The sequence below is a fragment of the Oryctolagus cuniculus genome, chromosome 5, assembly GCF_964237555.1.
Source record: "Oryctolagus cuniculus chromosome 5, mOryCun1.1, whole genome shotgun sequence".
In the NCBI taxonomy this organism is placed as follows: Eukaryota; Metazoa; Chordata; class Mammalia; order Lagomorpha; family Leporidae; genus Oryctolagus; species Oryctolagus cuniculus.
In genome coordinates this window covers 35,442,790-35,468,153 of record NC_091436.1, presented here as the reverse complement: position 1 = coordinate 35,468,153, position 25,364 = coordinate 35,442,790, and the positions used below count along the sequence as shown (strand labels likewise).

General features: G+C 38.4%; 1 protein-coding gene across 16 annotated transcripts in view; it reads left to right on the top strand.

Annotated features, from left to right (window-relative positions):
• The window catches only part of EYA4 (EYA transcriptional coactivator and phosphatase 4), a 344,532-nt gene that overhangs the window by 294,735 nt on the left and 24,433 nt on the right, over positions 1 to 25,364 (top strand). For all 16 annotated transcript variants that reach the window (XM_070073546.1, XM_051854317.2, XM_070073543.1 and 13 more), the window contains 3 exons: positions 4,020 to 4,185; positions 10,899 to 11,035; positions 12,418 to 12,501. In XM_070073546.1, coding sequence (XP_069929647.1) covers positions 4,020 to 4,185; positions 10,899 to 11,035; positions 12,418 to 12,501 — 387 coding nt within the window. The remainder of the gene's footprint in view (positions 1 to 4,019; positions 4,186 to 10,898; positions 11,036 to 12,417; positions 12,502 to 25,364) is intronic.

The window sequence follows — 25,364 nt, the reverse complement described above, 5'->3', positions numbered from 1 at the left end:
GTTTGCTATCCAGAAATGTTGGGATATATGTTGATTTGGCTGTTTTAGACTTTTAGGTTGCTGCACGTTTATTCTTTAAACATTCAGCTATAGTTATTTTAATTACTTGAAATAGAGTTACAAAAATGTATTAGACATTTTCCTATTATCATAAAATATACTATGCAATTTTATTTTTTTCTTGGTAAACACAGTTATGAAAATCAACAGGTTGAGCTGTAGTCAATCATAGGATAGTACTGTAGACCACATTACATTTTCAATCCTGGAAGATATTGTTTGTTATTAAGCAAATTGACTCTAGAACTACTATCGGCTCTTTAAGTTTAAAAAAATTTTATTTAAGTAATTTCTTTTAATAAATTCTTGATTCCTGCTTTCCTGATGGCTGTTGTTTTTTGCCTTTGTGACTGTGCCTGCTTTGAGTAGACATTACTCCTCCTTTTAATTATGTTTCCTTGTAAATTTTAAAAGCCAGTTTGTTAAAATACTGTGTGGAACAAGACTGAGTGTCCATGAGTGAGTGAGTCATCTGAAGTATGTTGATACTTCAGATTAATGTGTTCTTATTTCCTGGTACTTAACCATGTTCAGAGCAATTGAGATTGAAGAGTAGCTGATTTCTGGGCAGCCAGTGCACTATTTTAGTTTAAGATGATTACTAGACTTTTCCATATTCTAAAATGTAAGTTATTGCACAAGTGTTTTTTCTTTGGATTTATTGAAGGAATTCTGTCCATTCGCCTAATTTGGTTCTGTTAACATGACAGAAAATAAAAAGGAAATATTGATTATTAAAATAGTATGGAATAATATTATGATGGCATTAAACTGTATAATTTGGAATGAATTGGAAAAAATGATATCCTTTAACAAATCATACATGTAACGTGAGTCAACATACATATTTGATATAAAAAACTGAGAATTTTTGATTACTTAATTATATTCACTTATGTATTGATACAGCAGGGATTTATTTTGCACCTGTTATATGTTAGGGTTTTTACTAGACCTGAAAGATTGAAATTAGTAATTAATTGTTCCCTGTTTCTAGAAGAGCACAGTCTTCCTAAAGATACAGAATTTGGACACAAAGATCTAATGAGTATAATCATGGAAATATATACTAGGCAGAGTGATACAGGAATCAGCTTTACTCTACTTGGGAAAATTTCAAAAAGATTAATAAAAGAGAAGAACACTTATTTATAAATATTTAATCAGAAAACAGAACCAATTCTATCTAAGTACATTGAGATCAGCGTAACACAATTGTTATTTTGGACTATGGTCTGTGTACAAATGTATTCTTTTATCAAGTACTTATTCTGAATATTGGAGGATACAAAGGTGATGGCAGAAGTGGGTCAGTTCTGAGTCCTGTGTCATGGAACTTGCAACCTACTGAGAGAAACAGACAGCAATCTAAAAAACACACAAATAAAGAAACAATTAGAAAGTATGAAAGGAGAAAACAGTACTCTATTAAAATATTAATAGAAATCAAATTTTGAAAATGAGAGGTTTTGTGGAAGACTTATATGCTGGGAACCACATTTAGGGCAGAACTGTGCTCTTCTAAGAGTTAGGTGAAGAAAGAAGGCAAGGCGTTTTCAAGCAAAGAAACCGTGAAGGAGGGGACACTGCATGTGTCATTGAGCTTACAGAAGGCTGGCATTTAATTAGTGCATGGGAGAGTGGGGAACCACATTCACAGAGATAAGGCAGCTCTCATTGGGCCCTATGGTTTACAGGAAGGAATTTGGATTGTTTTCCAAGCCAAATGAGAAGTTATTAAAGGATTTGAGCAGGAGAATACCATCATATAAATTATGTTCAGAAAATATTACTCTGGCTTCAGGGTCTTTGGAGAAAGTCAAAGATGGAAATAAAGAGATAAAATTAGAAAATGAGCATGTTGGTTGCAATAGGACATAAAAGTAGTTTAGGTGACGATAGTGGAAATGAATGGAAGGGGAGACCTTCTTTATATGTTTGCATCCACAAAACCGTTTTCTGAGGCTAATCATCCGGACTTTCTTTGTCCTCTGAGGACATTAGCAGGTTAACAGGTTCAGCACACAGATGTGAGAGGGAAACTCTGGGTTCTAATTCTGTTCTGAAACTTAGCTGTGTGACCTTGTGCAAAGCACTTAACCCCTTGGTGCTCCAGTCTCCTTCCATGTAAAGCACAGATAATTATACCACATGGAAGGTTGTCTGGATTAGGTGAGCAAATCTGCATAAGCCCTTAAAACAGTGCCTTGACACAAAGTAAGCACTGTGTACTTTGTCTCACTGTTTTATTCAAAAAGATGTGCTAGTAGGAGCTTCATTCAGATTTTGATAAGAGATATTTTTCTTGGCTCATAATTGATACTGGAGAAGTTGATCCTTTCTGATAATACACACAATGACTTATGTGAAAAATTTCCTTTTTTGAAACCACATCAAACATGGATATTTGTTCCATTCAGAACATGTCACATCAAGGGATCTTAATCCTGACAAAGGATTTGTCATTACAGATACTTGGGTTAAAACATGCTCGATATTAAATACTGATTATCACAACAGAACCTGAGTCATCATCTTCATATGTAAAAGGGTTTGGAAGAATCATTCTTATTGTTCTCCAGTTCTAAAAATTTTTAAATAAAAAAAAAGTTCCAGGGAATTGGTCCAAAGCTTTCATTTTCTTCTGTAACAAAGTGGGGAAACCAAATATTTGAACACTTCACTAAGGACTTCAAGTCAAGGCCTTGGGTGGCACATGTTTGTGACAGGCTAGCTAAGAACATCTCTTAGTCATTGTATTTTATTTGTTATTTCCTGCCAAGAAGACAGAATCTTCAAGGGTAATCTAGAAGGGGGACAAAAATTACAAAAATGCAGATTGATGTCTGCATGTGACCTGGGAGGGGCAGCAACAGCTGTCCCTCAGTGGCAGTGCTGGGAGATGTATTAGAACTGATTCCATCTCTGTTGCACTTCAAGTGTATAGGTTGTGAAGATGTAAATCCTTGGATAAGTAACTATGGAAAGCAAAATGAAGAGTATGCAATGCTTGGGGCCAGTGTTGCAGCATAATGGGTAGAGCTGGAGGCTGCATTGCTGGCATCAAATATGGGCTCCAATTTGTGTCCTGGCTGCTCTACTTCTCATCCAGCTCCCTACGAATGGCCTGGAAAAAAAAGTGGTGGAAGATGACACAAGTGTTTCGGCCCCTGCCACCCATGTAGGATACCCAGATGAAGCTCCCAGCTTCTGGCTTTGGCCTGGCCCAGCCAGGGCTGTTGCACCAATCTGGGGTGTAATCAGTGGATGGAAGATCTCTTTCCCTCTCGTCTCTGTAACTCTGACTTTCAAATAAATAAACGCATCTTTTATTTCAAAAAAAGAGTATGCAGACTTTATATGGATTTAAATTTCCGTGCTGGACCTGGTTTCCAAAAAATCATAAGGGTAGTTCATTACTACGCATATATAAAAGATACCCACGGGGTAGGCAAATGATCTAGCTTGTAAGATTCCACCTGTGTCCGTATCACAGTACCTGGGTTCAATACCCAGTAGTGGTTCTAGATTCGTTTCCTGAAAGTACATACTCTGTGTTACAGTAGTGATGGCTCAAACAGTTGGGTCCCTGGGACTCATGTGAGAGACCTAGATTGAGTTCCTGGCACCCAGATTTGTCTGCTGTCTCACAATGCCCACAAGCCACTGCGGCATCTGGGGAGTAGACCACCAGCTAGATAGGGGCTCTCTCTCTTTGCTTACCTCCTTGTTTCCTCCTATATATGTGTGTTTCTCTCTGCTTCTTGAATAAACAAAAATTGTAAACAAATATACACACAAAATAGTATCTGTCCTTAGGATCAGCTCAAAGCTGTGGACTCAATGCTGTGTAGCCAAATGCTAATCTTTCAGTGATAGACCAAAGTGATTGGTTTTCTTTAATGGATTCTGGAGAGTAATTTCTCTTTCAAACGTACCCATTTCAATTACTGTTTCAGGATTATCCATCCTACACAGCCTTTGGCCAAAACCAGTATGCACAGTATTACTCAGCATCCACATATGGAGCGTATATGGCATCAAATAACACAGCCGATGGGACATCATCATCAACCTCAACCTATCAGTTGCAGGAATCTCTCCCAGGACTGACCAGCCAACCAGGTATACATCTTCACCCAGGTGAAAGACTTTTGTATGTTTTTGAAATGTTGTACTATGGACAAAGCAAACATTAAAAAAGAAAAAGGAAAGCTCCCAGATAATTGTGCTGGTGTTTAATCTCTGTTATACAGCACCCTGTATAACATGAAACTCTTCTGCCATTCCAGAAAACCCTTCCTATGGGGAGGTAGGAGATTTCCATCTCAGATTGAGTGAGTCTCTATGAATTTGGCTATAAAAAGGTGAATGGACCTTCTGCAAGACTCTCTTAATTTTTTACAAACTTGACAACAAAGAAGGGTTGTAATATTTAATCCTTGGGGTATTACTTGTCTCCTTTATGCCAGACAAACTGCATAGCTCCTTTACCTCTGTGAGTCAGGGACCATTTCCTACAATACTAGGGTTTGATGAATCAGTGGCAGCTAGTTTAACATCTTTGTGTTATTCATACATGTTTAAAATCTGTTTTATTTTTTATTACCTGAAGCTTGTTTTCTTCCTACTGGAATTGTATTTGACACAGCTCAAGTTAAAAGGAAATTTAATAGAGATGCAGCAATCCCAACTAAAATTCAAGGACATTTGGAGAAATTACCAAGATGGTTCTAAAATTACAAGGAAAGACAAAGGAATTAGAATAGTCGAAAAATGTTTGAAAAATGAGAACAAATTCAGAAGATTCACATTGCTTGATTTCAAGATATAAGTATACTAATCAACAAAGTATAGTGTTGATGAAAGGATAGAGCAATGGAACAGAATAAAGACTCAAGAAATAGGCTCACACATATACTGTAAAATTGATTTGTGACAAAAATGCAAAGACAAGTGAATAGGGAATGAGTAGTCTTTTCAACAAATGGTGCTGGAAGAAGCTGGGCAACTATATATAAAAGAAAAAGAAATCTCAACTTTTAACTCCTGTATAAAGAACAATTCAAAATGGATCATAAAACTATTTGTAAAGCTAATTCTGTAAACATCTAGAAGAAATCAAGGAGGGGATCTTTTTGACTTGGGATATGTAAAGATTTTATAGATACACTAGAAATATAATCCATCAAGGATAAATCAGATTTTATAAAATCAAGGATTTCTGCCCTTTGAAAAACACTGTTGCAGGAATTAAAAAAAACAAGTCACAAATGGGAGAAAATATTTGCAAAACATGTACCTGATAAAGGACTTGAATCCAGAATATGAAACGACTCTCAAAATATAAGAACATTATTAAGAATTTTCAGAAATATTGTTAATGTGTTTGTGTGTATTTTTCTGTCTTCAGTTATTTGCAAGATCTAAATTTATCTCTGCCCGTTTAATCCAGTTTTGGAAAGGCGAGGAAATAGGGAAAGATGATCATACACTATAAATTCTTTCTCATTGCCCAGAAGCAGCAAGCTGATTCAATGTCATTGAACAAGTACGTATTGAGTGCCCATTAGGCCTAGCCTTGTACTAGAAACTGTTATTTCAGTGGTGAATGAGCTTTCTGCTTACATTTATTTCCATTTAACAAGAAAGATTAAAAATCAAGCAATTATGATAGCAATTGGAAAATACTAAATAATACAGAAGACATTAATAAGTAAACCTATTTGGACATAAAGAAGTGGCACTTAGGATGATACTTTTGCAACAGCTTGTATCATGAATTAATGACAATGGTAGCATTCTCTTGTGAGAATACCATCTGTAATCTAGCACGGACCTAAGGACATTTGTGTAGTAGGCATAGTTTGTCCTTCATCTCTCAACAATCTGTTTCATTTATTATCCTTTTAGCTACTTCCTCTGGTGGGCACACAGCTCCTTTGAATTGCTTGTCCTTGCCCCTTTAAGGCCTCCTGCCTCTTGTTTAATTGTTCCATCCAGTACCATCTGTTGGGCAAGGAAAGGGGGATGAAGCACCTAGGGCACAAAATTTAAGGAGGCACTCATTCTCAGGCTTTAAACATTGTCCCCTCATTCACCTTAACCTTGTCCAGCTAAAATCACACATTGCAAGTCTGCCATGATCCTGTGAGTCAATACTTACTTCTCATCAAGGACCTCACTTTAATTTAATGAATGAGTGACTTTAGAAACATTTCTTTACAAGTAGTAGAGACACTTTAGGTAAGAAGATATTTGACATAACTCTTATCACATTATGGGAAATTTTTCTCAATGGTCAGTGAATAGGGAAACAAGATAGGGTGACTATGTTAAAAAAAAAAGATGTGTTTGATCATCAAGGTATCAAAGATTGAAAGACAAGTAAGATTAAGATGTTCTAGAATTTACTAGACTACAACCACCATGAATATTTAAATATATTAGATGCTGGGCAGAACTTTGAATAAAAGGTTGCTTTTGCTTTCATTTCTCTCCAGAAAAGATGCACATAGTTACTTTCCATTAGCTAAAGAATAACCAATATTCAGCATAGTTATTTTATTCATATTAAAAATACTAACTGCAGGCAGGTGGATATTCTGAGTGGCTAACTTTGAATGAGACACGTTCACATATCACCTTCTCATATTCGCTATCAGAATGTGTCCTTTCCTCAGGCTTCCATTGACTACTAATCCCAACAAATGTGGTTTGACACAATTTTCAGATTTTATCAGACTTTCTGTCAAGTTTTAAAAATAAATTATTTCTACTGGAACATTATTATTCTCTTAACCAGAATCACAGAAACACACATCTGAAGTTTTAAGGAATTATTTGACTCCAGATCTTAGTTTTAAGATTGATGTTTGCTTTTTCAGGTCTGGCTTGTGTCCAAAATGCAAACAAATTTATAAGTATGGGATTTTTCTTTATTATTGATGAAATCTGATGGATTTAGTCCAAAAGCCAGAAAAATATTTCCCATTGACTGATTTCTGTATTTTGGACTTAAAGCAAAGACGAAACATTCCACAGTTTTTCATAGAACATCCACTATTGAGTTCCATTTTAAAAACAGAAACATACATTATGTTCAATAAGAGACAGCTGGTTGTTCTGATTTGGAGATAAGCCTAATGAAATAAAGTTGAATCTGAATATCCAAAACTTATAAGGGGCAGTTATTCATTACTGCTCTGATTAAAGGATAATTACTCAATCTTTGTCTAGTGTTGGCTCAACAAAAGCCTAGGGCAGTTGGTAATGACTGATGTTATTTGGAAATTGCAAATAGCATTCAGTTATTTACTTTATCTTATTAGTCAGTTTGACAGTGGAGTTAAAGAAACACTACTGTGTTGATTAAGAACAGACATTTTATTTCATTATATTTATAAGGCTCTTTCTTTGCCTTTAACATGAAGTTTATGTTAAGTAAATTGTATTTTTGATTTGCATTCAGAAAGTTTGAGGACTGATTAGCACAAGAATATGAGGGATATTTTTACAGCTCATTTTAAAATATTTTAAACATCTCTAATATTAATTATAGTTAGAAATTTGTGACAATATTAACCTTTATCCTGAGACTTTAAAACGCATTATGATACATTAGCTAATTAAACTTAACAAAGGCTCCAGAAAAGTGAAGGATACAGTAAGATCACTTCCCCCTCTGAAAAGAAGCCAGGTTCTTAGGCAGAACACATGACTCATGGTAATTCACTTAAAGACAGAAAGGGAATCAAAGTGCTAACTCATCTCACTGGAACTAACAGGATGTTTGAGTTGGGAAGGATGGACCACCTTTTATCTACCTGTGCATTACTCTGCCCTCCTGCAACTACCTCAGTGAAATTTGGCAAGGGCACTGAAATTAGCAACTTTCTCCTTTTAGAAAAAAAGCATACACAAATGTTTAATGACCAGCTGAGCTCAAGTTCCTGGTATTAAGAAATGAAAGTACCATCCAAACTGATCACTATAGAACAGCTCCCTCCCATGCCTTCTACAAGACAATGAATGCCCTTTCATTTCTATGACAACTGATTCCTTAGCTCTCCCTCTTACATAAATTGCACAGAAAGTCTCTATGATTCTTTTTTACTTAATTTTTCTAAATTGATGAATAGGAAATAAAATATATTATAATATAAAACATGTTTAAAAATAAAATATGTAAGTCAATATAACTGACATAGAAATGACCCCACTTACTTAATTTTATGATGAGAGCATTTAAAATATTTTCTATTAGGAGTTTTTTTCAAGAATACAAAAGACTGCTATTAACTATAGTCACCATGCTGTAAAATAGTTGTCTAGAACTTATTCCTGTCACCTAACTGAAGTTTTGTATCCTTTGACCAGCATCTCCCAATCACCCTCCGCTCTGCCACAGCCCCTGGTAATCCCATTCCACTCTCCACTTCTATAAGTTCTACTTTTTCACACTCCATATTATAGTAAGATCATACAGTATTTGTTTTTCCATGCCTGACTTACTACACTTCAGTGTCCAGCTTCATCCATATTTGTCCCAAATGAAAGTATTTCCTTTTTAAATGCTAAATTGTATTCCTCTCTATGTGTGTTAGTGTTTGCATATTCTTTATCCACTGATCCATTTATCCATTGATGGACACCTATATTGATTTCTCATCTTGCTACTGTAAAAAAATGCTTCAGTGGACATGGGAACACATGCATCTCTTCTTTTTTTAAGATTTACTTTCTTTATTTGAAAGGCAGAGTTACAGAGAGGCATACACACACACACAAACACACACACATATAATATTTCCAAATAAAGAGTTCTAGTAAATCAATAATAAAAAGACAATCCAGTTTGTTAAAAGGGCAAAAGATTTCAAAAGAAGACATCAAATGAGTCAGAAACAGATGAAAAACTTTCTTCCATTTCTATTCATCAAGTAAATGCTAACTAAAACCATGAGATACAAACATGAATCTATAGTGGTTAAAATAAAAAAGACTAACAATAACAAATATTGACAAAGACATGAATCCACTGTATCTCTTATCAATGGTGGAAATTAAATTAATACATACACTTTGGGAAAAGTCCATCTGTACTGAAAATTGCCATATGCTTTCTCTCTACTTGGCAGTGCCACTTCTAGGTCTACACCTAAAGGGATGAGTCTTCTGTCCACAAACAGGTAGAAGAATGTATATAGCAGCTTTATTCATAGTAGTCTAAAAGTCTATCAACAGAATGCAAAAAGCACAATACGCGTACATGGTGAAATTGTAAGCCCATGAAGGAAAGATCAGACAATTGTTCTGAGCTGTTTTTTAACAACAGAGTTATCCTTCAAGGCACTTTTCTTTCTTTCTTTCTTTTTTAAAGATTTTATTTATTTATTGGAGTGGTAGAGTTACAGACAGAAAGAGGGATAGACAGAGAGGAAGGTCTTCCATCTCCAAATGGCTGCAATGGCCACAATGGCTGGAGCTGGGCCAATCCTACGCCAGGAGCCAGGAGCTTCTTCACAATCTCCCATGCTGGTGCAGGGAGACCACTGCTTTCCCAGGCCATAGCACAGAGCTGGATCAGAAGAGAAACAGCCAGGACATGAACCGGCGCCCACACAGGATGCCAGCACCACACACAGAGGCTTAGCCCACTACGCCACAGGGCCAGCCCCTCTGTGAATGAAATCTTGTCTGTGAAAGCTCAGACACTCCAGACACTCCATAGCCAGATATTTTCACTTTGCTCTTAAGCTCTTTCTGCCTCCTTACTTCACAGCTGCTGAATCCCAGTGCATTTGAATAGAAGAATTATCCCTGCTACTTTTTTTAGGGCTTGGTGAACTGAAGCTAGATTTTGGCAAATCAGATATCAAGAAGGGGAGACAAATATTCTGTCCGGCACTGTATACAGTCCTTCTTTGGACCAAGCATTTCATCTACTTTGGCTATCTTCTAAAAGAAAATCCTTAATTGAATAGTGTCTACCAGTCTTGTTCCCATAGATGTATAATAAGAGCCACAACTGTGATTGTATGTGTGATTTTGAAGGAAGGATTTTAAACTTTTGGCAGCCCCTAGAGAGGGAAGAAGTTGAAGTGAGTATTACAGGGAGTTTCACTAATGAGGCATGATTTTCTAAGAGGTAGGGTTTGGAATCAAGTTTTCAGGTGGAGGGATGGGGTTGATCCAGAAGAAGACATCTCATTTTCTGAACTGTGACAAAAATGTTGTGAGGAAGGGAGGCATTTAGCCTAGGGGTTAAAATACCTACATTCATTCCCACATCAGTGTTCCTTGGTTGGATACCTGACTGCAGCTCCTCACTCTACCTTCCTGCTAATGTCTACCTGGGAGGCAGTGTTGATGCTCAGATGATTGGGTTGATTGGGTTCCTGCCACCAGGAAGAGTTCTGGATTGTGTTCCCAGCTTCTGATAGTGGCCTCAGCCCAGACACAGCCTTTACAGATGTTTGAGGAGTGAACTAGGAAATAGGGTCATATTTAATCAGTATAAGAAACTCTTTAAATAGAGATTGAGGATAGTTCTGAATGTTCATAAATATATAGATGGGAGCACAGTTAAGACATTAAAGATATGTATAATATAAAAACACTCAGGTTTAATAGAACATAGAGTTTATTACTAGGGGTTCTATTTATTTGACCTACAAACTTTTTGAATCAGAATTTTGTGTGCTCGGGGTCACAAAACTATTTTGCCATAAGGCAGTTTCTGCTACACAGGAATTTGTGAAGATAATCAACAATGAAGATTCATACCTGACCTAAAAATGAAGTACTGGTCTTGACACAAGTTTTGTCATTTATAGGAGAGTTTGAAGCCGTGCAGAGCCCCTCCACACCTATCAAAGATCTGGATGAGAGAACATGTAGGAGTTCTGGGTCAAAGTCCCGAGGAAGAGGCCGGAAAAATAATCCTTCCCCACCTCCGGATAGTGACCTGGAGGTATGCCTGTTTATTCTTAAAGAATGTAACATGATGATATATTCTGTACCTTACCGTTTCCATAAGTTCCAAACTTAAAAAAAAAAAAAAAAGATGCACCATGCATGAATTGAGTGGACCAAATATCTACTATAATGGCAAAATTTTGAAAAGTAGCTAAAAAATGGCAATGCTTCACAAATTCTAGGCCTGATATAATTGCATCATTTGATCCAAATTGGAACAAACACATTTGAAAAATACAGGCATTGTTGGTGGAATAGTGTTCTGAGAAACATTGTATTTGGTAGTATTAAAGTAAGGCATGTCATGTATTTGGGTCATGTAAAGGGTAAAGTCATTCTATATGAAAGGAAATGTCATCTGAAAATAGGAAGGATTTCAGTCATTTGATCCATATTTGTATCTAGAATATTTGTATCTTTGAAAATTCCGGTATATGTCCCAAAAGGTTCAAAACCTTTTTGAGATGTAGCCATAATAAACAAGTTGATTTTTATTACACAATATCAGGAGAAGCTATTTTTAACCAAAATATTATTTTTATACAACTCTATTCTTCAATTAAAAAAGTTAAATTTCCAGATTTAATAAAATCAACCAATAAACATTATACTTCTTCATAAGAAATAATGTTCTTTATCTGAAGAGTAGCAAATCTAAATGTTTCCTAGAGCCTAGAAGGTGTTATAAATGAATGACCCCTCTAGGGAGTCAGCATACTGTTGGGAGTAGGGAGCACTCACTCCCTTGGAGGGACCCACCCACCACTACTTCAGGAGATGTCCGTCAGCATGGCCACAGCATCGGGTTCTGTGCTCCAGTCAGACCCCTGAACCTTGTATGACATCCTCTAATTTTGGAGTATTGATCAATAAACTTTAAAATCTTTCAAAACTCCATTTAGGCCCAATAACAAATCATATATCGTAATCTGACCAAGGCTCCACAGTTTGAGATTTCCATGTAGGGGTTAATCATTGATTCTCTTAAATATTTTAAAAACATTTCTTTGCATAAAGTGCAAAATTCCATGAATCCATGAGATACACAACTTTAGAATGCACAATTTCAAGCATATGTCTATTATAATCTCTGAATGTATCCTTTTTTCAGTTAACTACAAGTAAACATTTGGATTAATTCACTCAAATTAGAATATCTTTTATTCTTATTATTAATATTGTTTTCATTCCTTGGATTTTACAGGAGTGAGATTTGTCAAATTAAAAAAATTAACAGAGTACAATAATGTTCTAGGAAATAGTATTGGCATTTTATCTAATAAAGAAGAAAGGTGATTTTTACCTTATAAAAAAGTTTATGTTCCTTAAAATTCCTAACTTCTGATCCTGATTTTTTGTTGTTATTGTTACTTTCAGCGTGTTTTTGTCTGGGACTTGGATGAAACCATCATTGTCTTTCACTCACTGCTCACAGGGTCTTATGCACAGAAGTATGGCAAGGTAAAGAAGCAAGACTCCAGGAAATCTTGTTCAAATTTATTTTGTTCAATAATCAAGGGCCATTTAAAATACTTTTAAATGTTTTATTGCAATCTGTTATATATTTCCAGTGGCTTGTTGTTCTTTAGCTAATTAGAAATTGAGTTACTTTCTTCAGAATGACAATGAGATTTCTACACCAAGATAAAAATTACTTATTCTCAAATAACTGCTTTTGAAAAATAGTAAATTAAAGCAGCCTTTAGAACTTTATAGAATCATATATTTTCTCTTAACAAGGGAACATTTCAGAAACTGAGCTAATTTGTTGTACCCAATATTGCTATATCATGCCAAGTGAAATAAGTAAGTACTCTTTTGGCTGACTCATCCTTTGGAATTATGAATGTAGGTGTTTTTTCTATAACTGGAGTAAATAAATGATCAGTGAGAGGGGATAGCAGCCCTTCACATACACACACTCAATGGCAGGTGTTCTTGTTACCTCCCTTCCTTGCTCTCTTGCTATTGTTTTCTTAACTTCTTAACTTCTCATAACAGTTTGTCACACAATTGTGTGAGCGCTTCTCCAAAGACTGATGCAACTGCAACAGGTTTTCCACCTGAAGCACAGTTGTTTAGGCCATTACTGTTTATGTCTTTGAGGATTTATCATTTTGTAGTGGTTAGTTCATACTATACTGGCCTGCTTTTGATTACTGTATTCAAACTTGAACCTAATTTGGGTTGCTGTGTGTATCACACTCACAGAAGAACCTTACTTTGTCTTTATAGTATCACCTTATTTGGTAGTCTTTTGGCAGTTCAGCATGCAGTTTTTGGGAGTTGTATTAAGCTTTGTCTTATAGACAAATAATGGCAAATTGCATTCACGTATGTCACATGTATTCATGTACTTTGCATGAATCTGCATTGTCATTTGATTTTTGGTCTAGGTGATGGATGTTGAACAGACTTGACTTCAAACAATTCATAGGAAATGGAATAAAAAGAAAATATATTATGGTGCCAAATTTTTGAAATCCATGAATAGTTTTTTCAAAGTCTAGTTTTCATAAACTTTATAAACACCTCTAGTGTGCATAGATTAAAAAAAAAAAAAACATGGGGTTGGTGTGGCACAATGAGTTAAGCTGCTGCTTACTACTCCAGCATCACATGTCCATATCAGAGTGCTGTTTTGAGTTCCAGCTGTTTTGCTTCTGATCCAGCTGCTTGTTAATATTCCTGGGAAAGCAGCAGAATATGGCAGTACTTGGGCTCTTGCTACCCATATGAAGACCAAGGTGGATTCAGCCTGGACCAGCCCCAGTCATTGCAGACATTTGGGGAATGAACAAGCATGCAGAATTTATCTTTCTGTCTGTCTCTCCCCACTCAATGCCCCTCCTATCATTCTGCCTTTCAAATAAATGAATGAATGAACAAATGAATAAATAATTTTTAAAATGCTTTAGCAGCAAAATAAACAACTCTGCATTCCTTCTTCCATAAGCTTTTTCTAAGGCACTTTTGAAGTACCTGCGTAGCAATATTTTTTAAACAACCATTTATAAGAAAGAATCTTGGTCTCTTTCTCAAAACCATCATCCAAAACATTTATTTCTAAAGTAGAATATATGCACAAATGCACCAGACACATAAAGTCCTAGACTAGCATCAGGAATGAAAATATTAGAAGGAATACACATACATATTTGTTTATCACATTCATTATTTAATATTATCTGGTTCATATAAACATGCTTTACAAATTGTCTTAGCTGTAGCTCTGAAAACAAATTATCATAGACTAGATGACTTCTGGAAGCAGGGAAGGCATGATCCAGGAGGCTCTGATGAAAGCCTGCTTCCTTGGCTTGTCTTCTTGCTGTGTCCTCATGTGGTAGAAAGCAAAGATCAAAAAAGCAAGCCCATGTGTGAGTGTGTGTGTGTATGTGTGTGTGTGTGTCTTAAGAACACCAGTCCTTGGCCGGCGCCGCAGCTCATTAGGCTAATCCTCCGCCTTGCGGTGCCGGCACACAGGGTTCTAGTCCCGGTCAGGGCGCCGGATTCTGTCCCGGTTGCCCCTCTTCCAGGCCAGCTCTCTGCTGTGGCCTGGGAGTGCAGTGGAGGATGGCCCAAGTGCTTGGGCCCTGCACCCCATGGGAGACCAGGATAAGTACCTGGCTCCTGGCTTCGGATCAGCGCGGTGCGCCAGCCGCAGCGCGCCAGCCGCGGTGGCCATTGGAGGGTGAACCAATGGCAAAGGAAGACCTTTCTCTCTGTCTCTCTCTCACTGTCCACTCTGCCTGTCAAAAATAAAAATAAATAAATATATAAATAAATAAGAACACCAGTCCATTCATAAGGGCTTCAACTTATGAGCTAATTACCTCTCAAAGATCCTACCTCCTAATGCCATTACATTTAGGGTTGGGATTTTAACATCTAAATTGTTGGTAGATGTAAATTTGTAGTCTTATCATATATGCATATGATTATAATTAAAGAATATATAAATTTACCAATAAGTCACTATACATAAATTTGGGCGCACACTCAAAATTCTATTACTGATAGTGAATTCTGTCTGAAAAATTTCCAGACAGTAACCTAAAGGATTTCTTCCAGAATAGTATTATCTTAACAGGAGTATACATTAAATCCCATTGAACTCATTGCAGTGTTTTTGTGCAGCTAGGTTTTATGTAAGTTTTAAAGCATATAAACTTGAACACATGAATCCAAATGAGGGGGCATGCACAGTAGTTCTCCTTTGTGGCTCTGATGAAGTATCCATTCTGCTCTTGTGGGGCCAAATCATTGATGGGCCTCATGCTTGGAGTTATTTCTTTCTTTCTTTTCTTTTTTTTTTTTTTTTTTGACAGGCAGAGTGGACAGTGAGAGAGAGGGAGACAGAGAGAAAGGTCTTCCTTTGCCATTGGTTCACCCTCCAATGGCCACCGCGGCTGGCGCGCTGCGGCTGGCGCACCGTGCTGATCCGAAGTCAGGAGCCAGGTGCTTATCCTGGTCTCCCATGGGGTGCAGGGCCCAAGCACTTGGGCCATCCTCCACTGCACTCCCTGGCCACAGCAGAGAGCTGGCCTGGAAGAGGGGCAACCGGGACAGAATCTGGCGCCCCGACCGGGACTAGAACCCTGTGTGCCAGCGCCGCAAGGTGGAGGATTAGCCTAGTGAGCCGTGGCGCCGGCCGGAGTTATTTCTTAATGCATTTCCTGACTTCAACTCTTTATCCCTTTGTGGTAATTTTGTTCTTTAGAAATAATAAGATCATCTGGACCCATGATAATGAATAGGAGCATGGTAAAACGCGTATAAACGTATTTCTTTTTTGTCAAAGACTTCACAGAGAGATAAAGCAGCTTTTCTCAGTTGACTCATAAACGGACTCTACGTACAATTCCAAAAGCACAGTTCTTGGACTTCCTCTACAGTGATGCATCCCTGACATAAACTTGTCACATCCCAGATAATTACCTGGGCGTGCATCTTTCATTTCAACACACAGGCCCCATTCTTTCAAGAAAGCTTTAATCAAATACAAAATAAGAGGCATTCTGCATGCTTTCAGCAGTGGGGAATATTGAAAGGATGAGGCAAAATGAGGACAACAAAGGAACTGACCTTTATTTAATGTATGTGATGTGCCACAGAATGAGCCTCATGCTACGTTAAGCAGTAGATTTTTTGTCCCCAATGTATAGATGAGGAACTGTACTAAGAGAAGTCCATGGTCAGCCAATGGCAGAGATGAGTCCTGGGGCCCCAGACTATTTGACACCAAATAAAGCCATGTTCTTTCTGCTTCAGCACATCACACAGCATAGAACTAATTACCAAAAAGGCAGTATATCAGTGACATTTTCCAAGTGGAATAAAAACAATTAGTAAGGTATTGTGTAGGCAGCTATGTGAGTGATTTTTGAAGTTGTGATCATTTTACTTGCCTTCTCTGAGCCACTTGGGATATTTTTCCATCAAGAGACAAAACTTAAGAAATGTTCAGTGGAACAGAGTGTAGCAGACAGTCATTAGTGCCTGGTGGTGGTGCGCAGTGTATAAAGAATTAGGTGCTTGATTGAAAGACAAGCTTACATGTGGAGAACACCCATCCTGTGGTCCAATCTGTGTTTGCATTTCAGAAGCAATAGCAGTGGTAGTTAAGGGTGAGAGCCCTTTTTAAGTTTGAAAATTCAGTTCTAATGCTTATAGGTTTCTTAATCCCTCATTCTCAATTTTTGCAAAATGGGAATGATACTATCAAAAGCAAATAGAAATTAAGCAGTAGCTTGTTTATAGAGCTTGGCAGAGCACTTGATATGAATTAGCATGCAAATTAGAGTTGTCATTAGTCACTTTCACAAACATTACCCCATTTGATTCTAAAAATTACTCTGGTATCATGATTATGATACAAGTTTTATGATTGAGGAAACCGGAATTATGAGAATTTAAGTAATTTGGCCACAATCACAAAATGACAGGTAAGTTCTTATCTATGATAATGTATTTGAAAGTTCAGTGGGAAGCTGTTGGAGGGTTTTAGGCAGAGATAGGGTGTCATGGTTTATGATTGTCATCTATATAGAGAGCGGAGTTTAGACAAACAACAATTGACCATTTAGAAGCCGCTAGGTTTTCAGTGGCCCTGGCTTACACTGGAACAGCATTCCTCAAACTGTGTCCCAGTAACCTACAGGGCTTATTATCCTTAAAGTCTCTGCTTCTGTAGGTCTGGTGTGGGACCCCAAGATGTGTGACAAATTCCCAGATAAAGCTGATAGCCCTATACAACCTTTTGAGAACCACTACAAAAGAGTATTTTCCAAACATTTTCTCCCCTTGGAAAACTTAGTTCTAGGGTAAGTTAATTAGTAGTCTTCAAGAAAAGGTCATGGTCACATACATTTTGGAAATGCTAATATTTTATGGCCATTCTGTGCATATTATATTAAAGGTCCTATGATATTTTAGGGTAAAGAGTCTTCTATAATCAGGTTTACCCCCTCAGTTCCCTAAGGTCTTCAGTGATGACCTTGAGGACAAACTCAAATGATGTTTTTCCAGTGATTCGTTGACAGTTCAGGACTTTTGCACTGCTAATGGCAAAGGTGACTGAGGCTGTTATTTCTGGGAAGCAGAAGGCCTTTGTACAGTTAAACCTGCCTAAGCTTACAGTTGTAGAGTTCCTTAGTCCTTTTCATTTCTTAGATCAGTTTTATTTCTAAAATGTGCATTTTTAAGCAGAACATTTCAGTATAATACACTGACATTTTAGATATTTTTAGCTAGAGTCCTTTATGCCCATGGTTTGTGATGCCAAGCACCTTTATGTTAGGGCAGAGTTATTCCCTGTGAAAGGAACATGTAGAGGACTGGAGAGATCTCATTACCCTCATGTAACCAACCTGGCCCTGTCCTCCTCAGTCACCTAGAAAATGTTTCCAGTGGGCATGGCTGGCTCAGAGAATAGCCTCTGAGGCAGCTATCCAGTTGAGGGGCCACTGAGTGAGATATTAAACTTTTTCAAATTTTTACTTTTTATTTGAGAGGCAGAGAGATGGAGAGCCAGACAGATGAGACCACTCACTCCCTGAATGCCCACACAATGGATGAGGTCAAAGTCAGAGCTGGAAACTCAGTGCAGGTCTCCCACAAGGATAGAAGGAGAACAGTTACCCAAGCCATTACTGGCTCCTCCCATGGTTTACATTGGCAGGAAGCTTGTGTCAGGAGCCAGACCCAGGAGTCAAACCCAGGCTTTCCGATGTGGGACACAGGTGTTTCAACTGTTAACTGAACACCTGCTACCTGAGCTAGAAATGGAAGGACACCTGTGCTTGGATGTGCTCCAAGGCAAGTGGTTTGACCCATGACCTTGTTTCCTCATCTGAAAATGGCTATAATCCATTCCCTCCTGGGGTTGCTGGGTGAATTAAATGAGATAATGTAAATGTACAGAAGTGGTATCCAGCTATGAAAACTGCCATCTACCTCCCACGGCAGAGAAACTTTAATAAAAATGCACATTTTTCCCCGAGTGAGCAATGACGAAAGGCAGATGTTTTCAGGCATGCAGTAAGACAATGTTTACTCCTACAGTGCATTCTGGGATATTGTAGTGAGCTAAGATGTAGTGAACTGCAAGATGGAGATGTAAGCACCAGAGGAGTAAAATCACGTTCCCAAATTAACACACCTACCTGCCGATCTACCTGTCTCCCTTTATGTCCCCCATTTGGAAAGGGTGAGTAATAAAAATTCCCACTTTGAACTTCTGCTTTATGCTTGGCACTTCAATAAGTGTCCTGTTACATGCATTGTGCCCTTAGCTTTCATGGCCACCCTATGTAATTGATAGAGTATAACCCATGTAATTGATAGAGTGTAACCCAGCTTTACCTGGTCAGAATTCCCCTCATTAATATGTTCTTTAATCTCTGTGTGCTTTTGGTCTCATGTTTTGCCCCAAAACCTATAAAAATAAAATTCATGGAACACAATAATTGAGAAATGTCATATTAATCATAAACTTCCCTGTGTAGCTTAACTTCTTTGTTTTATTTTTTTAAAGAACTTAGGAATGCTCTCCTTTCATTTATAAAGAAATCTTATGGGTTTCCCAAGGATCTTTCTCTAATACATTATCACATTTTGAGTCAATGCAGTTGTCAGCACTCTCTCCTCCCAAGCAGAACTGTTTCTGGACACTTACCATGATGGCAAATGAGGGACATCGGTATTTGAGCTCTGCTGCCTATGAGGCTGATGATGGGTTTTGCAGCTGAGCACCCGTTGGCACGTACAGTTTTCAGCACTGCAGAACTCTAAAATAAGAGTTTGTAAAGTTGACAGCATAAGGGCCAGGAATCATCTGTCATCTGTTAGAGTTTATGAAGATTATTCCTATTCCCTGATTAATTGTATACATTAATTTACCTGATAAGCTGCAGTAATTCCTTTTGTGGAGAAGGAAGGAGGAGTGAAAGAAGCTAAATGAATTGTGCTTTAGGGATGTTATTTATCTTGGAGCATTAATGTATCATGTGCTGAGAAGCTGTGATTCTCTTCAGTTATCCCACAGTCAGAATGCAAAACAATAGTCCAAGTCAGAGATTGAAAAAAAGAAAGCTAAAGGGAAAGTGAACTGTTGCCTTGTAATGTGGAATGAAAGTTCAAGTTCCTAAAATGACTTGCTCATTTCAGACAATAGCTTATATGCAGTGCTGGGGAAATAATAAATAAATAACTTGCTTACATTTATATTAAATGACCTATTTGTACATAGAAAAAGATGTCTGCAATAACACTGGTTCATTTTTAAATGCTAGGATAGACATGAGGATAAATACTGATTTTTGTGCCTGTAGACTGAGGAAAAACAATGTAATCTAATCAGGACTGACTAGCATCAATCAAGTGTTAGACCGATGGATTGGAGGCAACCCTAATGACAATGTTAACACATCCCCATGACCTCCCCTCTGTGCATAAATGTTGGGGGATGGTCCAGCTTTGGAGGGAGAGTGCTAGCTGTGCCTCCTATCACCCATATGACCTTGGCCTTTGTTGAATCTCAGGTGTGTGCTATACAAGTCATGATTTGATTATGAGGGCTACATGAGTTAATACATTAAAACTCAGCATATTGCTGAGCACAGAGTAAACATTCATTAAGTGTAAGCTATTTTATCTAGTTTCAAAGGAATCTGAAGTTTGGGAAACAATGTTTTCTAAATAGATTTTCATCTTCTATTTATATCTATTGTTTTGTCTCACAATGTGAGATATTCAGCATTATGCTCAAGTGGCTTTGCTGTGTAGAAACTGAATGCACACAGAATTTGCAAGCCTCAAAAAATGGATAGTCTATTTTGCAGTTGCTCATTGTTTGATTGCATATACATTTGTCTATGTATGGTATGTAAATAAATGTAGCCCACACATACACAGCAGTAATGCTAAATTAGATGCAGTGACATTTCTCAAACTCTGTCAGAGGGAGATGGAGAGAAAAGGCTGCCCTTTACCAACTCCTCTTTCTGAGCTCTGTGTTGAAATTGTGTTTATTTGAAGGAAATATATTTTTTACTGTTGGATTCAGTGGCTGTAGGTTATATTTTGACTAGCTAATTATCTTACTAACATTTATTTGTGCTCAATCTTCTCTAGATAAGTAGGAAAGATCTTGAAAGGCACCATATTTATTAACTTGAACTAATATACTTGAGAGTGATAATTAGTCTCTCAAAAATGGAAACTGTTAGAGAGGCCCTTTGTAATATCCTCTCACGTTTTTGGTGGCTTTCATCTCAGTTTATAATTTCATCATGGGGAGGCAAAGGATGAGATCAGTAACTACCCTTAGGCTTCCATAAATTATCCTTTCCCAAAATTAAGTTCTCACCCATCCTTCTTTGGCTTCTCCAAATGCAGCATCCCAAGCCCAGAGGCTGCCTCAGTTGGTGTGATCATTTGCTGTCTCATCGCACCACTCCTTTCAGCCCCATGATTCCTCACTGACCGTCCCATGGTCAGTCTCACCACCTTGACTTTTCCCACCATTATCAATTTAATTAATTGGGGCAATTTTTATTCATTGCATTTTCTTCAGATGGAAACCCTAGAAGCTGGTAGTGGTAGGTAAATTACCTGATGACCCCATTCATGCTTAACTACTGTCCAATTGCAAATGTGTTGCTTATGTTGAACACTTGGGTTATGGGCAGATCCCTTTAATCCAGAGAAAAAATTTGGTCCTTTCCCACTTTGAGTGGTTCCCTCATAGGTATTTGGTTGTGTGAACAAGAAAGAGATATAATGGGTTATTTGGCCCCTGAAGAAAAGTGTGCAGACCATCTTTATGGAGGTAGGGAGGGGCAAATGTACTTTTACTCATAGCTCTGAGTGACTCAGGAGAAGCCTCATTCTCCAGCCACCATTCTACACAGTAACCTTGCTGACTCTAACCTTTCCAGCCCTTTCCAGCCCTTTGAAAGTGTCCTAGACGCTCAACTTCTGAGAACTTAGAAAGTCCTGCCAGTACTGGTCTTTTTTAACTGTCACAAATCATCTTTTTTTTAAATTAAAGATTTATTTATTTGAAAAGCAGGATGAGAGAGAGAGAGAGAGAGAGAGAGAGTTGTTGCATCTGCTAGTTCACTCCCTAAATGGCTGCAACAACAGGAGATGGGGCAGACTGAAGCCAGGAGCTTTCTCTGGGTCTCCCATGTGGCTGCAGAGGCCTAAGGATTTGGGGTACCCTCTGCTGCTTTCCCAGGTGCTTTAGCAGAGAACTGGGTCAGATATGGAGCAGCCAGGACTAGAACCAGTGCCCATATGAGATGCCAGTGCTGTAGGCCGTGACTTAACCTACTGCACCACAGCACCAGCCCCCAAAATCTTCTTTATAAGGCCTCTTAGACCACCCCTTCCTACATGCTATCAGGCAAAAGAATCAGCTGGCAATCTTGTTAAATCTCAGTAGATCTGGGTATGGTCTGTCATTCTGCCCATCTAATGGGTTTCCAGGTGATGCCAAGGCTGCTGCTTGTGAAGCACACTTTGAGCAGGTGATGCTCAATCTTGTTTGCAGGTTGGAATCACTGGAGTGTGTAGAATGACTGATACATGGGCCCCACTACAGATAATCTGATTTAGTAGGTAATGGGTTATGGCCCAGGCAGCAGAACTTTTAGAAATTCCACAGGTGATTGTCATGACTTAGCAGTCATACTCCCAGCTTGGAAGCCTGATGTATCATCACAGCCCTTCTTTTGCTTAAAGCCTGTCCTTCTATGCCACTTTGTTTCTCTACCAGACTCACCTTGAAAAAATCCCCCTGACCCCACCTGTATCCAACAGCTGAACGCGGCTGCAGATCTCATGTGTGTGCTTGCACTGCTAGGCTAATTATTTCCAGCTGACAATTTTGCACCTGCTCTCCCTTCCAGTCTTCAGATTCCCTTCCCAATTCTGTTCAGATTCCTCCTGCTCAGTTAACTGAGGAGGACAAAAAAGCACACTGAAAATAATTCCCTTATCTTGGCCCTACAACTTTGTAACCCTGAATCTGTACTCATATTCTCTGCCTTCTCTTTGCACACATCCTGTGCCCTAGTTCCAGGCCCTTGCACTTCCCCAAGGAGTCTACTCCTGAAATCACCTCTTTTTCCTTGCATTTCAGCTCTCTGCTTTTCTGATTCTTCCCAGCACCATATTGCATGCCTCGCATTTCCTGTCACCAGAAACACCTGTTGAGCCCAGTCTCCCTTCCTGTTTCTTCTCTCTCTATTTGCTCATCCCCAAATTTCCTGTCAAATGACTTTGTCCAAGTTTGAGTAATGACCTTCAAGTTGAAGCATCTATTTTGGTTTCTCTTGCTGTGGTCTCTTTTGTGCATTTGACTCTGTTTAGCACTTGTGCTGTCTTCCGATACTCGCTTCCTTTCCCTTCCCTGCACGGGACTTCTCTGCTTCACACTACTCCTCATGCAACAGATCATTCTCACCTCCAGGCTGTGCATATCCCTGCCATCATATCAGCGCATGGTGATTCCTTCACCTTTTCCAAGCCTCGGTTCTCAGCTACTGCCACCTGTGAGGGGATCGCCCTGCATTTCCTTTAAATTGGCCAGAACATGCATCTGTATTACCACAGGGTCTGCCTAGCCTAGCCTTTCCCATCACCACCTATCATCACCTGAAATGCTCATATTTACTAAGTCTTTTTTGTCTGTTTATCAGACATTTTCATGCAAGAATAATATACAAAGCCCCTAAAGACTGAAACTTGCCCTTTTTTGGTTCTCTGTACTTGGCCCAGAATTTGAACTGCTGAACACATAGTAGGCACTCAATAAATATGTGATAATTCAATGACTGTTCCTGAAATCATTATCCAGTTCCTGCTAAGAACTCTTAACACCACTCCCTATCCATCTCAGACAAATATCTCAGATGTTAAGTTTCCCATCTGATTCATGATGGAATTTCATTTAATCTCTTATCACGGATTAAAGGAGTTCATGTATTCTAAATAATCCAGCAGCTGTTTCCACTTTGGTTCACAGAGCTGGATTGTCCTTCTACTTTCTTGCACATCCTCTGTCTCTGTGTGCTCAAGTCCACAAATGTGTTTTAGGTCCCAAAGGAATTATTTTTCCAAGGAGGTCTTAAAAAAAGAGTTCCTCATTTCTTTAAAAATACATAATTGCTGCATCTCCTGAGATATTTTTACAGTGTGTCCCTAGAGGAGGAATTCCAGCTGATGGCCCAGTGCAGGGCAGAGGCCCCTAGACAGACAGTCTGGCTCCAATTTATGCTCTGTGCTAACATGGTTAATAGGCGTTAGTATTTTGATTTAGAGAAGTGCTGTACTGGATCCTGACTGGTTATACACTGGTAACATCTGGCTTAGGATCACACGTTTAAAGGCCAAGGGTTATTATTCTCTTCATCTTCCTCCTCCTCCTCCCCCTCCTCCTCCTCACCCTCCTTTTCCTCACCCTGCTTCTTCTTCTCTCTCTCTCTCCCCCTTTCTCTCTCTCCCCTCCCCCATGCTGCCTCCCCAGTGAAATGTCTTAGGAATAGTTCCAGGTTTTGATAGAGCAGTACACAGAATAAATTGGCAGAAGTTCAGCTTGTCCCATATTAAACTCTGTTGTAGACCCTTTGAACCTTTTGGAACTGTTAAATATGTGTAATATGTATCAGAGCTTCCACAAAACCCTGTTAGTGCCTCTATTATCCCACTTTTTGCCTCTATCCAAGTTTTTGCACTCACTTCATTTTAGACTCTAAACTCAACACTTACTTCAGTTAAGCAGAAAAAAAAAATGCAACTCTTGATTCTTAGGGTGCCTGTAATTCTGCAAACATCTAATGGAAATGAGCAAACATCTCTGGATTGTTGGATTCAGTCCAGAAGTATGTTTCACTCTCAGATGCCTGATAAAACAGTGGGCTTGCAGGCACTGGCAGTTCCTGCACAGTAGTGTCTGGCAAGGTGGAGATATCCAACATTACACACACCAAATGCCCAGTCATCTTTCCTAGATTCTTAGATCTGTGGGTCTTTCAGCTGGAAAAATGCAGCACTGTAATCTTCTTACTCAGAATTAGCTGTCCCAGTGACTTAGTAAACTGGAAAAAGCAAAAAGTAAAATTAGATATTTGAAAGTAAGCCCTCACCAGACATTCTCTTAGAAACAAGACCACCACCTCTTACAGGCATGGTTTTCTTTGGCTTGTGACATGACTGTCCCTGGCCCATCTGTGCCAAGCCTTTGGCACGGGCGATCAAACACCTCCCTTTCAACAGGACTTGCTCTCTGGAAACCTTCATAAAATTCAGCTAGTTCACACTCCGGCAAACCTCAAACCTAAACTTTCCCAGTTAACAAATGATATTTTGCCAAAATGCTTACTAAGTCCTGGCTCTAGGAGAGTGTGTAATGTGGAATCACCACAGCTTGAAAAACAAATGAACAGCCCTCCCAGTGCCATGGGGTTGCATTCCAATGGAGTGCTCAAATAGAGTTTTCATCATAGCATATGCTAGGCTTGCTTGCTCAAGGATTCTTGAGTTTTTTTTTTTTTAATTATATTTGTTTGCATGCTTATCAGGTGCACAAAATACATTCTTCATGGATTTTTCTTCCACTGTTTGCATGCATGGAGAGTTGGGTATTAGGAAGCATGGACTCAATGAAAGTAGCAATCAAAGAGAAGCAGTTTTGTCCCATCCCTGTAAATCTGATCTGTAATGCTAAGAATGTGAGGAATGAACATCAGAAACTCAATAATTTTATTTAAAACTTAAAAGGAAAATTTGACCAATCATAAGATAAGGGTTTAACC